The sequence below is a fragment of the Pelecanus crispus genome, chromosome 7, assembly GCF_030463565.1.
Source record: "Pelecanus crispus isolate bPelCri1 chromosome 7, bPelCri1.pri, whole genome shotgun sequence".
NCBI classification, from domain to species: Eukaryota; Metazoa; Chordata; class Aves; order Pelecaniformes; family Pelecanidae; genus Pelecanus; species Pelecanus crispus.
In genome coordinates, this window is record NC_134649.1 from 11,315,388 (window position 1) to 11,333,696 (window position 18,309).

The following is an 18,309-nucleotide window of genomic DNA, read 5'->3' on the forward strand; positions in this document are numbered from 1 at the left end:
TATTTTTATATATGTGTGTGTGCGCACATGTAATTCTTTCCTCTAGGGAATTCTGGTGAGGTAAAAGAGATTTCAATGCCCCTTTTCTTGCTTGCTACGTCAAGATATGACTGGTAAGGCCTCTCTGATAAAGCAAAAGCAGCTGTGAATCCCAAATCCTTAAACCTTTGACAGTTGCCCCACACATTTTGTATTAAGAACATCATAGCTACTTTCATTCAAAAACTAGGTCAGGACAAGTTACTTTCCATGTTGCTGCTCTAATAGCTACTAGGTACTTGCCTATGAATTTGGAAAAGTGCTGATTAATTTTCTTCTTTACATGAGCAAGTCCAAAGTGTGAGATGATGTGCCCTAAGTAGCAGGCTGTAGCCAAAGCTGCAAAGAATAACCTTCTGCTTCTCTTGTGATCATTGTGCAAGTCAAGGCCAGAGATGAGAGAAACCAGAAAGCCATGGTTTTGATAGCCAGTCAGGGGCTATTTATGCTTCTTAGATAGAAAAGTTACTGCACCTGTGATACACATGAAATGTGTTCCTCTCCAGGGAATGCTGTTTTAACTGGACTACAGAACCAAGTAGAGCTTGAAACGCTGAAGCTGGATTCAAGCCAGTTTGCCCATAAAGAGTTCAGCTCCCTTCTTATCACTCTCTGTCTTGTACAGAGAGCAACTGGCAAAAGATTACATGTTCCTCTGGGGCTGCTGAATTTTTTGGTCATTACTACATCTGCATTTAAGCAAAGCAGAAGGCTAACAAAAATTAATTTTATCTTCATTTTGATAGTACTTAAGATGCCTGAGTCTGTCCTTCATTTTGAGGCATATTTTTTTAGTTATAGCATGTCTTTCCTTTTCCACCTAGCCTTCTCTTTCTCTATCCCTTTCAAATAAATAAAAACAGTAGAAGTGTATTGACTTTTCATTTGTTTGCAGTAGTCACCAGTGATACTCACCTATTTATCTCAATGGAGTTCTATACAAACCCTGTAGAGCTAGGATCAGTTTGTACTTAGTTCAAAGGAATTTTTCCTCATCCTCCTGCTAGAAGAAAATTTTAATAGGCATTATAAATGCTACGCAATCAGTAGGGAGAGAGCAAGACTATCAAAATTCCAGTGGCTGAGGTGTCACAAAACTAATGCTTTGGCGTCATTCAAGCATTTTTAATGCAGCATTGTTTTCTTCACTGAAAGCTGATCTATTTAGCAAAAGTGACCTCCAGCTCAAAAACAAATGCCAGAACTATAGGAATAGAAGCAGCAACCACTGTTCTTATCCCACAGAAATATTTATTCAGTTTGGTCAGTAAATTATAGGAATTTTCAATGCTGAGAACTTGTACTTAGTACAACAACATCATAATATTGACAACAACCACTTTGCCTTTTGTCAACATACAGTGTGAAACATGGATTAACTTGCTCACAATAAATTACAGTGTGATAGATGAGGAGAGCTCAATGACATCAGTAACTTAGGAACTGGTTACAGTTAGCTTCACTTACAGTATTTTTAAAAATGGTTTTCAACAGTAAAATCATTGCAGCCAAATATTAAAAAAAAAAAAATCCACATACAATAATAGCAAGGAAATGCATTTTTGGAGCAACAGTGAGCTACCAGTAAATACTTCATACAGTGATCTTCAAGGCACAAAGCAAAAAAACTGGGTATGGGTTTTTTTGCAGGTTGATGGTATCGGGGAAGGTAAAATTTTTTTGAATATAAAATAAATACATTTTAAAAAGACGCATACAAAAGTCAGTAAGTCAGTCAAATAGCCAGGCTTTCACAGAATGCCACACTGACAGAACATTTGTGAATCCATTTCAGTCGTGAAATCATGTTCACAGCTTGAATGACACAATCACTGAGGCAAGGGAACCATCACTTCAACATAATTAATGGGGAAGAAGCCAGACTCTCCATTTAACATCCCCTCATACCAATTCTCATCAATCTGATTGGTCAAAGTTATGATGTCCCCTTCCTTAAACCCAAGCTCGCCTTCATTTTCTGGCTCAAAGTCATAGAGAGCTTGGCAGCAAGGCTGATCCATGTGCATTGAAGAACCTGCTCCAGTGACAGAAAAAAACCCGTATTAATAGAGCTTCACAGCATCCCACCAGCCACTAAGCATAAAACAATGGGCCAAAAGATGTAGCCCTGCTGTCATGAATGTCCCCCCTCAACAGCTTTTCCACTGCTTTCACCCATTAACATCTGGTCCTTCTACATATAAAAAAGTAATACTAGTGATGATTAGTTTAAAGCATAATTCTGTTTCTCCCTTAAGTTCAGATGCTACTCTATTTTCATTCCTAGTTGCCTTCCCTTTCAAAAGGATGTTTATCTCTGGCTGATAGTTTGAGTAGTCACAGTTGTCAAAATCAGTGTGGTCTCTTTGGAGTGGTGGCTAGAGGAATTGGAAGGGCAGGAGTTGAGGAAGCAGAAGAGTCAACAGAAGTGACAAGTAATGATTTAAACCAACTGGGCCACAGCACGCTGCGACTGTGTGAATGTGAATACGTACCGGGGGGCAGGGGCTCAGAGTCAGTCCTACAAACACACCCCCACAGCCTGGAGGCAGCCACCCAGATTTTCATGCTACATGTGCCTTTGCAGGAGCAAGGCTTCCAGCTGCTCCTGCGTGAAGGCTTCCACCCTCACCTCACCTGAGCTGTGACAGTCATTTCTGGGTTACTGCTCCCCAAGATCATGCGTTCAAATCCTTTCTTGTACACATCCTTCATCTGAACTAAAGCAAAGGTTATGCTAGGAACAATGGTGCCTGTCAAACTTTTTTTACAGATGAAAACAGTTTTCCGATACAGTATCTGGCTGGTCTTGTGACTTACAGGCTGTTCTTGTGACGCTGTTTGCCCTGCTATAAAGATCTTCATCCCAAATTACTCTTTTAAAATATTAAATGGTACTATATGCAAAAATAGTAGTAAGTACATGTGTTTACAGGAAAACAAGTAAACATAAATTTAAGTACAAAACAGAATCACCATTAGCAAAAGAAGTTAACCTTGTAAATGCAAGTCACCTTTTTTAAAGATATTCTCATGAAGGGGTGTTAATTGGCTTGGATTTGTGGTATGGATACATTCATTTTTATGAATAATAACTTATTCTAATAAAATGTAATCTAATGTTCAAATTGTAAAGCTTAGCCCTGGGGCCAAGGACTAGCCAGAGGTTCAACTGAAGGTCAGCCATAACAGATTTTTAAAAACATATACAGCATATGCAAGTATAAGTCTGGTAATTTGAAATATAAAGGAAGAATAGAGGAAAAGATTTCATACTACTGCCATGTAAACAGTAGTAAAACACATTACAGCATGACAACTCTAGAACACTCTAGTACTTACATTAAAGCAGTTAAGCCTCTTAAATACTAAGTTATTCAGGTTATTTGCAGCATTGCAACAATTCTCAAATATCCTTGTAGTGACTCTCTCTGCCAGTTATCACACATGCTAATCATGCAATCACTTTGAAGAAGAATTTTTGTCTGGATAAATCTGCACACAACTGGTAATGCAATACAGATACAATAGCTAAGATGTTAAAAATGCATGCAAGGATGCATTTTAATCTGCTAATCATGGTAGTGTGTAGGAAAATATTGAAAACTAACTGTTCAGGCATTTTCTAGTGAGAGACTTCTCCTAATTCCTTTTAAGAAAACCAGCTGACAACTATTCTGGTGATCAGTAAATGAGAACAGGTGAAAGCATCTTTTTAATTGACAATAATACAACCAGGGGTAATATTTGGTGTTAAAACTGGGAAGTAGGAATTACTTTTCTATTGTGTGGGTACATTTTATCCTTTATAGCATTAAAAGAGAGCTTTTATTTATAACAATAGAAGAGAGATGTCAGAGAGATGCCCCCCAGCAAACCTCCCCAGAACATTGCTGTAACACCACCGGACTAATCCTCTGCCTGTGGAAGGCATGGGGTAGTGACAGAGTTTTACAAGAACAAACTAAATTATGGCTAGTCTAAGACAGTGACACGGGAAAGCTTGGTTCTTGACATACTTTGGCTGAAACTGTCCAAGCAGGAAAAAAAAGAAGATAAGCAACAGTTTCCCAACAAAAATGGACCGATTATGTCCAAAACCAGCTGCGTTACTTTCAGTCTTTGCTGAGGCAGAACTGGTACCAGCTCACTAGAACTGCCAACAGCAGAAGGCAGCGCTCTGAATAATTGACGAAGTTCCTTGCTTCCACCAGCTGCTCCGATGGGGCTAATTTATTATTGCAAGCCAGTTAATTTCTGACAATAAGGCACATGAGATGGATCACATTTGGTTCATGTTAAGCTCCAAAGAACTGAGATGTCTGGCAGCCTGGAAAGATTTTTAAATAACGGTCACAGCCAATAGAACCGGTTTCACTCCAGGCTGTAGGATCAGTCAAAGTCTTCATTAGAGTCAGGCAGCTGCTGCTACTGTATAATCCAATGAGACAAAGCTTCCCTGACAAAGGTAATGGGGGCCGCACCGCCTGACAGTCTGCAACGCACTAACATAACAGAATTGGCGACATCATTCCAGCCTTTTCCTGTCTATTAAATACTTGCACATCCTTTCCCATTGCAGAGATTTAAGCTAAAGAAAATGCACTCTTCTTTTCTGCAAACAGGGTTTATGTTAATTTGCAACGCCATGCACACCACCTTAATTTCTCCAGCTGTGGAGCTAAACTGCCACACTTCACTGTCACATTCAAAAGATGCCTTGTCATTAAGCTCCAGACCACTTAAACCTGGACAGCACAAATGGAAAAAACCACCACAAAAACAAGCTAAGCAAGAAGCTGTCTACGATTGCTGGAGTGTTACAGAACGAAACCAGAATGCCATTCAATGCTGGTTTGACTGTTTGTTTTCCCCAAGGGGAGTTACTGCCTGTACCTGCATCTACGCTGTCTTCTATACCATGTTGTATACATATGGTAGCAAAATTACACTTTAATAATCACAAACTGGAAGCTTGCTAAGATAATTAATCCAAGTCTCCCTCACAGCTGAAGTGAGTAAACATTCAGATGGTTATGTTAAATTCCAGCACGTGGCAACCAGACCCATGTATTTCATATCACAGTCAAACCTGGCCAACAAAGAATGAAAGGCATGACATAACACAGCATTTAAAGAGAGTTCTAAAATGAGCCAGATGATGCTCATAGCCTCAGCTGATTAATGAGGATAACAATGAATTAGAACAAAAACACAGATTTGTTATCTGTGCTTAATCAAAGCAGCTACACAATTCGCAATATTAAAATGAGGTTTCTGTGAATCTAGCAATGCAAACGTGTGCAAGTCATTAGTAGTAAATTATCCCCACGTGTTAGGGACTGTACAAAGGAAAATAGTATTTCTGCTCCAAGAAGCTGATATTTAACGTGAAAAGCTGTGGTGAAACACAGGAAGAGCCACTTCAACACTCAGAACTGGACTGTGGGAGTTGTGCTGAAAGTGTCACAGCTTACTTGAACTGTCCTGTTGACTTCTACGGGTTCACTGAATACTAAGATACTACTTACCTAGTATCAGAGAAGTGAAAGGTCTACATTTTGATAGGGTCAATGTGTAAACAGGGGAAATTAAGCATGGAAGTGATTGTTCGTGTAGGATGAAGAGGTCAGTTTTCTAAACGAAAAAAGAGGGTGATCACGATGCTATCCCCCCTGTCACATGAAGACCTTAAAACATTTAGCAGTTTTGCTCAGAGCTGCCTGGTTCACATTTCTAAAACATAGACCATAAATCTAATCTGTTTCACAATTCTGATTTTAAACAAGAATAGAAAGGTTTCCCCATTTACAAGCAGGGCATATTGACCCCACTGCAGCTCCGCAGAAACCCATATGGATAACTTTTGAGTATGGAACAGGAAGAGAAAGAAGACAATGAACAATGATTTCACTGATGATTGTACCTGCTGGGGAGGCAAACACAGCATCCATAGGTTCTTCAGAAGGAAAGAAACATGATAGATGTCTCTCTGATATTATTAGCAACACTAAGCATAGCAACAGTTATTAAATATATCCAATTTCTGCTCTTGATCCCTTTCATGGTTGTTTTATTTCTTTTCCATTCTGACAGCACTGAGTGAGCCAAGCAGTAAGTGAAAACCCATCATCTAGTGATATGCAAGCAGTTGATGCAATAGTCCATGAATGGAATCAATGAATGAAGTAGCTCACTCCTTCCTTATCTTAGTGATCAGTGGTCATTTATTTTTCAGTTCATTCACTGAATTTTAGCTCATTAAAACTGGCTTTTTTTAAACTAAGTGGGCTGGAAGCAGACTAGATGATTTCAAGGTTGTCTTTCTCCCAAAGGCAGGATTTATTACCTTTAAAGCACATCTTGGATCAACTGCTTCATGGCAATGATAAACCACTGTAATATGTGTGCTGTTTTATCTCTGGTTTGACACACTAGTTTATATACAAATGCTGAATCTGAATCTCCTTTCTCCACTGCACATGCAAAGCAGAAAAAATAAAGCCTATATAACTTGACAAGTAATTGACAGGGGCCTAGAAATTTTATGCTGAATTTTTAATAATGGTTGCTATGTTTTTGCTACTTTCACCCAGATGTGCTGTGAAAATAACTAGAAAGTTATTGATTGCTGCAAACAGACCCAGTGCTTTGAATGAGACATGCCCTTGCATCACACATCTTAGGAACCAGTGGTCTGAATTGAGAGGAGTGTGCAAAGAGGGGGTTGTCTCCCTCAATCCCACATTTGACAGCAACACAAAAATGCTCTTAGCATTCAGGCAGCATGGAGAGCCTCACTAACACAGCCTCAAGTAGCTTGAAGCACTGTCATGGTTTAACCCCGGCCGGCAACAAAGGACCACAGAGCCTCTCGCCCACTCCCCCCCGGTGGGATGGGGGAGAGAATCAGAAGAGTAAAAGTGAGAAAACTCATGGGTTGAGATAAAGGCAGTTTAACAGGTAAAGCAAAAGCCAGGCACGCAAGCAAAACAAAACAAGGAATTCATTCACCATTTCCCATCGGCAGGCAGGTGTTCAGCCATCTCCAGGGAAGCAGGGCTCCATCACCCGTAATGGTTACTTGGGAAGATGAATGCCATAACTCTGAACGTCCCCCTGCTTCCTTCTTCCCCCAGCTCTATACGCTGAGCATGACATCATACGGTATGGAATATCCCTTGGGTCAGTTGGGATCAGCTGTCCCAGCTGTGTCCCCTCCCAGCTTCCTGTGCACCCCCAGCCTGCTCGCTGGTGGGGTGGGGTGAGGAGCAGACAAGGCCTTGACTCTGTGTAAGCACTGCTCAGCAGTAACTAAAACATCCCTGTGTTATCAACACTGCTTCCAGCACAAATCCAAAACATAGCCTCATACTAGCTACTATGAAGAAAATGAACTCCATCCCAGCCAAAACCAGCACAAGCACAAAAGAAACAAATCGAGGAGTAAGCTCTTGCCGGGTGGATTTATGCTGCCAAACTGCTGCAAATCCCCTTCAGCATGGATTGTATAATAATTTCATCTTGTAGCAGAGTGCAAGAAAATTAAAGAGACATTAGAAGGAGCATGAAGTTACAGCTCCAAGCTTTATTCTTTCACCTTTAGTTCTCTCATTTCTCTCCCAACAACCTTTAAAAAGGAACAAGACTGGAGGGAAGACGAAATTGGAGAGTGAGGGGAAAAAAAAACCCAAACAAAAAGAAGAAAGCTTCAGAAAAAGATCCTAGATACCATGCCAAGTAGAGAATGGAACCTTTGGCTCACTGCTTCCCCTCTATTTGCCTTACAAATAACATTTATGGAAAATGGCCTTTTCATTCTATTTTCATTGAATATTGTTGTCTTTTGTGTGTGGTGGGTTTTGTTGTTTTTTTTTTAAATTGGTCTTCTCTCATCACCACTGTAGCCATTAAGGAGATAGGGTAAAATAATTTTATTCATGAGATGAGGAAAAGCTATTTCAATGAGTAGTGTAACCTTCCTAATTATTATCATTCACACAACTTTCAAGGGCTTTCAACAGTTGATTTTTTTGTGGAATCAGGGCCTAATCAAAGGAAGGGATCCTACTCCCACACCAATAGGTACCTAAGTGCTTCAGCTCATAAACGCACACTCTTTGGTGCATACTTTAGGGGACAGTAAAGTAAAATATATTAATAAAATCAGTAAGGGCAGGAGTCATCTCTCTGAATTTTACACGGCTAATAGCTAAGATCCTGTACTGATCATTTATGGTCTCAGAGTGTGCAGAGGAATTAGCCTCTGGAGATATTCCAGATAGTGATCTAACACACCCACCTTACATATCTGTCTTTGCAAGAAATTAACTGTTTTCTGCAAGTGCCTCTCCCTCCCTCCTCTCACCCTCAGTGGCAATACAGAGAACCTAAAAGACCAAGCAGAATGCCACACCTAGATTTCAGATGGGTGAGAGACTGTTGAGAGGAACCCTGCTTCACAATTCCATTTCCAAACCTGGGAAACAAAGCAGAGTCAGATGCACGGACACTCTATGCTTCATGGATCCATTGTTCTCATGGTACAAGGAATATGTCAAGCAACAATCTGGCAAAGCATCTATCAACATGTTAATTCTGTGGCCACAGACTTACCTGATGACTTTATGGAAGAACTATAGGCAATCCCATTGTGCTGCTGATTATCACCAACTTCCAGAGTTGTAGTTATTACAGGCTTTGGCTTAAATTCACGTTTAGGCCGACTAGATACTACATTTATTCTGGAACACAGAGAAGAGTGACAAAAGATTTATTTGAAGGAAGAAATACTTACAGAGCTTCCACTCAGTGCTTTAGTGTTTGAAAGGTGTGGGGAAAAAAACCTTCTGCTGGTTTTGTTTTTTAGAGTTGGGTTTGGGGGGTTTTTTTGGGGGGGGTGGGGGATTTATTCACTAAAAGCTGCTCGATTCTCATGCAGTATTTTAATTTCAGCAAGTCCCTATTTTACTTAATGCTTTGGTCCCGCTGACAGAGGCATAAAGCTTAACAGCTTTATGAGAAGTGCTGAGCATCCACAGCTGCCACTGAGTTCAGCAGAAGTTCCAGGAATGAGCTCTCTGGAAAGCTCAACTGCAAATGACATACGCAGAAACCCAGCCAGGACAGAGGCCCAGGGACTGCATCTCACACATTGCCTTTTTATTAGAGAAAATGCGAAACAACCATTCAGTCAGCACAACTGTCTCAATACCTCTTCCTGTGCGTGCACGTGGCCCAGCTGAGGCCTCCTTGTCTCACTGGCCCCTCCAGCTGGGACAGCACAGGGTGTCTACAGACACAGCTACCCCTACGCTAATGCTCACAGCCACCACGTCCACCCCGATCTCAGGAAAGCCCCAAACAGCTACCTTGACTCTGCCAATGCAATGTCAGCCTACGCTATGGTGACATTTAGGTCTCCTGTTCTCTGATAGTTCTCTGAGTGACATATAGCAAATCTATGACAGCAGCATTTTCTTCTCCTATTAGGATGACCCAAAGTATCTGGGCCTTTCATAAGTGCATTACACCACAGCTGTGCTCCTAGTCAGCTGGCTATTTCCTTACTCTGCTACAGAATTTTGTTATACCCCTTAATCTCAATGAAAATAGGCCAACTTCTCAGCAAAGCCTCCAAAACACAATTCAAAGCATGCAAGTTTAAATAAACCTATAAACAAATGGAGGCTGTCCTGATTAACCTCTGCAGATGTGAGTGAGAGATTGTGCACACACTCAAAGCTTTCTGGGCAGATTCTGCATTACATTAAAGGCTCACAGCACAGCAAGAAGTTGCCAGGTGGCAATGGTTTAAAGCAATGAAGTCCAGTAAGGCACAGAGCACAGCAAATGTGCGTCTGTGAGATGGTGCTACAAGATCTGTTGCTTCAGTGACTTTTCACATTCAAGAACCTCAGCTGCAAAAGAGGTTCAAAATTTTCTGATGGGTTGAGTCTTACCGGTTTTGCAGCTTGCTCTGCAGATCCTCCAAAATTTCTGTGGATTGTTTATGGTAATCTAGCGCTGCTTCTACAAAAACAGCCAACTGGCTAACTTGCTCTACCTGAAATATAGAGAGGAAAATAGCTGTAAGGAGCCTGCAGTACATTCAGCTGAAGGATAAACACACATCATTCAAAACAGACCCGGTATCTCAAAAGACCATGATACCTTGTGGAGGCTATTGAAAAAGAGCATATGTGATTCTATCAAAGCAATTGCCAGTTGGAAAGTGAACAAAACTGAGGTGTAACTTCTAGTTCACTGACTCAGGGCTGGGTCCTTGAGTCATTTCCTTTCACAATGTGCAAATCCCTTCTGCTTTCAACTTCCAAGCCAGCTGTCTGTCAACACCCAAGCCTGAAACAGTTAAAAGGACATGACCCCTTAGCAGGTGAAAGTGGGGCTTTTCTGATCAGCAATGTTGGAAGAAATGACACTGTGACAGCTCTTATAACTCAGACCCATTAGTGTTTATTAGCAATGTTTACAAACTGCAGAACCGAAATGATCTGGACTTACCTCACTAGATGGCAGCATTTATAAACCGATAAATGAAACATGATTTATCTACTTGGATTTAAAAAGTATCAGCCAATCACTCAAAAATATGAATGCTGAGGAAAGGGAGAATGTGAAGGAGAAAGAAAAATCAAAATATTTTTATTCATGAGGTAACAATCTCATTCTAACATGAACTGAAAAGTTCAAGCTGTACTGGGGATGGAGCAGTAACAGATATTTTTGTCCTCCTCCTTTAAGACAGCATTAAAAGGACAGACCCCAAGAAGTCTGACAGGTTTCCATTCCATCATGATGTTTTCAGGCACTGGATCACAAGAAGGTATCCGAGTAAACTTTCTGAAATGTTTTATGGACCCATGGCAACTTTGTTCTATATTTTGGTTTTACTTGGTTAAAAAGATTGTTAGAAATCCTGCTGGGACTCCAAGAGAGCCAAACATTGTCACACAGCATACAGAAATGAAATGCACAGAACCAAATCAACAGCTGGTACAATTCCATCACAGTCAAAAGAGAATAATGGAAACCAGCTGAGGACAACACACAAAGTGTCTGGGGTTTGGAGAAAATGGATAGATAAGGCCTGTCCAAACAAGATGCCTAAGAGCCAGGAGGGATATGTGGATTAGGAGAAGAGAGAGAGACTGGGAAATAGCCAGAGAAACTTGAAGGCCTAAAAGCCACTTAGCAAGAGGAGCCTGGGACTGGCTGAGTGGGAAAGGCAGGAAGATGGATCTGATAAGAAGTGTCTACGTGGGAGGTCTGGAACTAGCTGTGCAAGAACCTGAGAAAGAAATGTGGATCAGGACTGAGGCTGGGAAAGGCACCTGGCAAGGTGGCTGGGAACCAGAGCTCAGAGAACAGAGATTGCAGGGCAAGGAGACCAAGAAAGGGAGATGTTTGGGGAACTGGAAAGGATGGGAAGGAAGCAATTGCAGTTAAGATCTCTGCAAACCCAGCATGACAGTCTGGGTTAGACAACAAGGTTGTCTTGAGAAGTTTGAGGAGGACAGACAGACTGGGTCAGCATGGGAAATGGAAGGGAAGCAGCACATAGTTTTCTTTAAACAGAAACAATAGAAAGCAGGTATGGAAAAAACCTCAAAGGGACATCCAGTTCACCCCCTACCAAAGGCAGAATTAGTTAATTCATCAGTTCTCTAGTGTCTCAGCTAAATGATTTTAATCCATGCACTGTTTTATCCTCAGTTTGGTGCTTTGACTAATGATAAACACCACCTGAAACATTTCACAGCTGCTTCTGCACAGCAGAATTATAGAACACTTACACTGCACCCAGGCCATTGGTAGAGCCTACAGCAGAACAGTGTGCTGAAATTGTTGATAGAGGATGTTTCATTTTTTGACGCCCTCATATAACTGCACTGGTAAAACCGCAAGAGGCTTACTGACTTATACGCTGTTGTAGCAAACGTGTCCCCCACACCAAGAGTCTAGGAGCTACGGGCTAGCTTATAACTGGCCGTGACACAGGTGTGCATAGAGGGAGAAGTTGCTTGCGGTTAAATAATCCCACTGAACAGCTCCTCCTTGTTGCAGTTTGCTCGCAGAAGACAGCACAGGTCTTCCTTTCTAAGTGTGTTTTCTGTGATGCTGCATCTACAGGAGAATACAATATTTGGAATAGGCCCAAATAGGTCCAGATCTCTTTTCCTACAATTCCACGATTACATGGGAGAAAGCACATCCTGCTATTTTTCTGTTGTATGGAAAGAAGAGAGGATTATTCTGAATGACCACAGCTGCTCCTTATTTAGACATAATTTCATGATGGACTTGGGACTCTGAGCCAACGTCCAGGTACCTGAGCCCAAGCCACAAACAAACTCTATGCAGTAATTTTCAGAGCCAAATAGTAATAATAATGATTTTCAGAGGTAAAATCATCCAGAGACTTCAAATCAGCAGCAAAGTTTTGACTTAAGTGAGCTACAATTCAGAAAGCACAGGGTACCTACCCTTGCTCACAGTTTCAGCAGCCAGTCTTGTGACTATGTTAATCACCCAGACTTCCCACTCCCATTAATCAAACTGCATTCTACTCTCAGATACTTCATTGCTCATAGATTATAAAACTACTCAAGACCTCTGTGACAATTTTGTCTGAGCCACTGTATCTCCAGAAGAAATTCCTGAATTCTTGAATTCTCCCATTTAGTGCTGTGCATTATGTTCCTCTCTCAGAGGAGATCAAAAGAGGAAAAAGGCACACCTTCCACTTTCAGACCTTACCTCCTGTGAAGGATGGGACAGGCTTTATTCAATCCCACACACATTGCCCTCCTGGACGTATTGCAGCAAACAAAAATGCAGGACAGACTTACATCATTTTCTAAGAAATTGAACATGCTTCTTTCAGCCAGTTCCTTCGACTCTTCAAATTTTTCTACTGCTTGTTTAACTTCTTCATCTGGTATCTTTCCAAGACGCTTCTTTTTATAATCATAATCCAAACGGCGTCCTTCTAGTTTCTTCAAATGATGCTAAATAAGACAGAACATTTATGAGGAGGTCCAAACAAAAAAGTTATGATTTAAGGAAGTTTCAGTTACGGATGCAAATATAGAGATATGAAGAATCAAAAGAACTACAAGGCTCAGAGATTATCCAAGTCCATCCCTTTGATCTATGGCAGCATCAGGTAAGGTTAGGAGTGTATACAATGAATGACATTTTACACTGTATAGAGTTTAAATAAACAGCCGTTTGTTAACACTTGGGGAATTGGCTACCTTGATTTGCTAAACTTAGGCATCCAACTCACGGACTTCACTAAATGTGCAACACTTCAGATGGTCTAAATGAGAAGCAGGATCTAATCTAAATATGTGTGTGTCCCCATATTCTACATTTAATTCAATTTTACCTCTTGAATTATTTGCAATATGACAGCTAAAAGTTAAAGGGTTATTTTCCCCTCTCATTCCATAAGCAGTGCTCCAACAAATCTTGTATTCTTGCTTTCTTTGTTAGGTATCAACTTGACACTTCTATATGATTTAACTACACAAGCTTTTCTATTGCCAAAAATCATGGGACTGGCAGACTTACAGAATGGACTCAAAGTGACAGTACAAAATGCTCATTAAAGCTAACGTCAAACAATTTCTTTTCATCAGTTCAGAAGAACTGAAAACAGTTACGTATCATAGGAGACAGCTACAAACATCAAGATATTATTACTATCTTTTTGCTATGCTTTCCACATCCATTTATGTGTAAACAAATAAAATAACTTTCACTTCCGCATTTCATCAGGGTTTTAACTTGCTTATTACCCAAGTCTATTGGAATCGACAGACTCAGACAGAGACTGCCTGGCTTTCTTTGAATTGTCACATTGTAAACAAAAGCACTGAAAAACTTAACTCTAAAGGTTAAAAATGTGTTTCTCGGCTTCCTGTATTTTTCCTATAGTGGCATATGGCACTTCAACATTTTATGGCACTTTTCAGATCATTCTGTGATTGCCCTGAATAGCCTTTTTCAACAGTTATATTCATCCTCCATTATAATCAGCTTTAGGCTGACAGAGACAGCAAGATAGGATAATCAGGCACAGTAAATCACAGCCCACTCACATGCTCATAAGAATTAATAAAAATGTCAGTTAAAATAAAACAGCAGAAAAATAAAGAATATAGTTTTCTTCACTATCCTTCTTCTACTGAATGTACAAGCAATATAGCAAATCGAGCAAGTTAGACAAGTGAGAAATAGCCAGGCATTGATTTTAAGCAGATTTCATCACTGTTTTGCTAGAGACACAAACTTAAATGCAGTGAAATTTATTTACCTTATTGCTAGCAATAACAATATCTCAGGGAACTAGGGTTTGATTGGCTCTGATTACTGGTAAGTGAAGCTTTATTCTGGAAAACTTACCCCAATCTCTTTTAAATCTTTGTCCTGCAATAACTGTAGAGGATCAATAAAATTTTGTTTGACATTAATATCAAGCGAGTCCTTCACCTCTGCCATTTGCTTCATGCTCTCACCAGCATCCAGTAGTGCAAGGCCTATGGTAAAGAATAGGCTACTTATATCTCAATATATGTAAAATCAGAAAAATTGTCTTATGAAACAGCTATTTCAAATAGGTATCTTTGTATCTGCTGCAGGCACTTGAAGAGTAATAAAAAACATGCAAGCTATGCACTTGCTTGTCCCCTGCAGAGAACTAGAACTGGAAAATTTTTGTTCTGAAGTATACTTTGATTTTTTCCCTGATGGCCTACAAAAAAGGAAAAAAAAAAATAACTATTTTCCCTGCTGTATTTGCATAGGTTACAAACCTCCTCCATTTTGAGAACTGCAAACCAAGCTGATTAATTTGTACAACTTTAGTGATACTATTGAATACACAAAAAGTGAGTAAATTTTTAATCACAAAATCATGTTTTACAGCTTCCTCACATACAGCGTGTTTTTTTTCCAAACCTCCTTTTGGTCAAAAATTATTGCTGCTTCTTTAAAACCACCTGTTTAACATAGCTGTATACTTTATTAAGCATGTAAGTACCAGGAGGCAGAACAGTGTTCGAAATGTCCTTTCCCCTTTCCTAGTTTTATTTAGTATCCCTGTTGCTTTTGCAAAAATACAAATACATCCAAGCTCACAGGTGAGTTGTGCCACTTCACTCTTTGTGAGGAGAATAAATGAATCTTTGGCTATCAGCAGCATCTTTCCCTATGCAGCACCTACTTGGGCTCGAGTGCGAGGTCCCTACGCCTACATAGCTGTTACTATTTCAAGACAACCACTGTGCATAAAATTGCAGTTATTAACAACAGTCCACAACAAAGCCAGCCAGTTGTGTATTGGCTTCTACATGCAGTCCCAGCCCATACCACTCTCTCCTAGCCCTAGTCCCCTCTCTTTCCCCAAACTGGGATTCTCCTTTTCTCAGGTATTTCTCCCTGGTTCTCTCTTAATCCCAGCCTTATCAAAAAGCACCCACCAAGTAGCTCTGTGGCAACGCTTCAAACTCATTCCAGTCAAGCCCACACACTATGCATGCTCAGCAAGTAAGGCCTCTATCAAGACTTTGGCTGTGAAGTACCAGCATATTTTGAGAGGGAATAGGTAAGATTTGATTTATCGAAGAATTGTAGCACGGCCAAGCTAGAGTTCCTTTTCATGAAAACAAGAAAATGTATATTTAAGATGCACTGCTGCAAAGCACAGAAATACCACATCATTTAAAAAAAAAGGGGGGGGGGGAATCACTCAATGTTACTGGGGTTTTTTTTCCCCATGAGAATTTTTCCCCTAGTTTACTTCTCAAATATAGGGTAACTATTTTTATTTAAAGGTTCAAAGAAATAGAGTGCATCTAAGAAATCAGAAACCTAAATTATTTAGGCTTGGCAACTTAGAAACTAAAATGGTTATGGTAATAATACAAATCATCAGACAGCATCAGTAATACAGTTATCAAATCCACCTGCAATAGAGGTGGACGAATATGCAAAAGCATCATGTTTTGTTAATTGTATCACCCACCCCCTGCTCACTGTATTTAACTTTCCCTCTTACCTGCAGTAGTTATTTACATAGGTTATGTCACTGAGTAATATTCTGCAAAGAACTTTATGCTGAAATATTCAGAGGAGATACACAAACTCACCAAACATAGAATCATCGCCAAGCTCTCTGCCATACCGTATCATGCAGTCTCCTAGGAGTCCCTCTGTCTGGGGATAGCCTGTGGTTTTAACTTGTCCTCTGATCTTTGACATAGTGTTCAGCATTCCCAGCCTGGCTCTGTATGCTAAGGAGGACATAAAAAAGGAACAAAAGTTATAAAAACACTTTAAAAACTAATACATTTAAAGCAATAAATCATTTAACAAGCAATGTCACAAAGCAAGTCGCTATGCTGGATTGTAGATTCAGAAGTTTTTTGTTGTCAGTACTTCATAGTCAAAAGTTGAAATAAGATTCCATTCAACAATATGGGTCATATGAAACTGGGTTTTATTCCCAACTGAATGCACATCGTTTCTGCAGGGAGACAGATAGTGCTTGTCACCTTCTGTGGATATTCACCAATACTCACATCCCTTTGAATATTCCTGCTTGTGAACTCGATTAGAAGTGTTGCAGAAAGCAAACACAGGATAGAAGCAGAGCCAAAGCCAATTTCATGCTCGCTCTCTCTTGCTTGTGAGAACTTTGCAGAACTTCCCCCGCCCCCCTTTTTTTTTGTTCCAGTAATCAAGACAGTAAAAATTTATCCTGCAGAATGGCCTGGTACATACAAATTAATTTATTGTTATCCTGCATGTATCATGACAAAACCACGCATTTATTCTTAGAGAGTTTTTCCCATCTACTCCTCGCTATTATCACTCAACAGCTTCTTCAACACAGTAACGGCCATGGGCAAGGCATTCCTGAGGAATGCGGACCACGGTGACAAGCTTCATCTTGAACATCCCAGCTGGGCCTTGGAAAAGGACTGAATCCTACCATCCTTATGTAGACATAACCCATTAAAGTTCTTCAGGAACATGCATCTCATAAGGTACCCATAAGAGACGGCTATCTCTGAAGTCACTGGTGTAGCTGACTAAACAGGAATTCAGTCAGTTCTCAAAGATTCTTCCAACAGCTGGTTTGGACAGTGAATCAAGGTCATAACAGATAAACCTTGTGACTGGCTACAAATGTAAACATGTCTCCTTTCTTGTTTCTTAAAACAACATTTGAAAAACCTCTATTAACTGATGATCCAAAATCCACTGAGACCTAGCAGTGTCCAGAAAATGCAAAACCTCATTCAAATACTGGATAAAAGCAAATAACCACCGTCTTCCCCATGGCTACATAACCACCAGTACCTCTGATGGCAGCAGCATCTGAGTTACATTCAACGACTTTTTATATCTCTGCTAAAAAACACATTGGTGTTCTCCTATCTTCGGGGATGTGTATCCCACTCCAGGAAAGCCAGCATAAATACAAACACACATGCTCTACCACAGGACCAAGGTGTCAAAGACATGACAAGCGTGCACAGCCTACACATGCCCAGTAAACCAGATGCACTGCGTGCTGCAAGTTGAATGCATCCCACATCAGACTTACCGCATATAAACTTTACAGGTAAAGTTCTCTAGGAGACACATAAGCCTCACAATGATGACCTAATTAGCTTTTATTTACCTAAGGATTAATTTCCAGGTAAGACAACAATGCTCACCAAAATCCAACACCTATTGTTCCTATCCTACCTGGATTGGGCTGAAGATACTCTGTGGATTTGGATAGAAGCTCCGCTACAGCTTTATTAGTAACATCAATTTTCTGGAAAAGAAAAGTAACACAATTAGCAAAAAGCAAATCAATTACTAGAAAGTTTATCATTTTATTAGACATAATATACTATTCTAGCTGATTATGAAATTTTATTTAAAATAAAGCAAATACTGTAGCTTACAATAAATAGCCATGTCATAGTTATGACAGGATTTTACCAAAAACATATTAATTGGCAGGTAGTACTGGGAACAAGAGAAGGTTTATATTAAAATGTGGGCTTACCTTTCCAGCCCATCAGTCTTGAATACTGCTTACACATTCTAGACTACAATTTTGCGGCCAGCCCAACAGTTGTTACTAAGACTGCTTTTCTCTACAAGTGAAAAAGACTGAACATATCCTTCACAATCTTGGGGTCAGGGCCATTTAAAGCAGTAATTTGCACTGTCTTCCCA

At 40.1% G+C, this 18,309-nt stretch overlaps 1 protein-coding gene across 1 annotated transcript; it reads right to left on the minus strand.

Moving 5' to 3' along the window:
• Nucleotides 1-1,868: 1,868 nt before the first annotated feature.
• Nucleotides 1,869-17,885, minus strand: SH3GL3 (SH3 domain containing GRB2 like 3, endophilin A3). Its single transcript, XM_009483512.2, has 7 exons — nucleotides 17,827-17,885; nucleotides 16,218-16,361; nucleotides 14,473-14,606; nucleotides 12,912-13,070; nucleotides 10,002-10,105; nucleotides 8,656-8,783; nucleotides 1,869-2,074 (listed from the first exon to the last, which is right to left on the minus strand). Exons 2-7 carry the CDS (start codon nucleotides 16,339-16,341, stop codon nucleotides 1,869-1,871), a joined length of 855 nt encoding a protein of 284 aa, XP_009481787.2. The 5' UTR covers nucleotides 16,342-16,361; nucleotides 17,827-17,885.
• Between the last annotated feature and the right edge of the window lie 424 nt (nucleotides 17,886-18,309).

Coding starts and splice junctions, on each gene's coding strand:
- SH3GL3 (XM_009483512.2), bottom strand. CDS start 16,341: ATGCTGAACACTATGTCAAAGATCAGAGGACAAGTTAAAACCACAGGC. Junction 10,106..12,911: donor TCAATTTCTTAGAAAATGAT/GTAAGTCTGTCC, acceptor TCTATATTTCAG/GTAGAGCAAGTTAGCCAGTT. Junction 8,784..10,001: donor CAGAGCAAGCTGCAAAACCG/GTAAGACTCAAC, acceptor TCTGTGTTCCAG/AATAAATGTAGTATCTAGTC.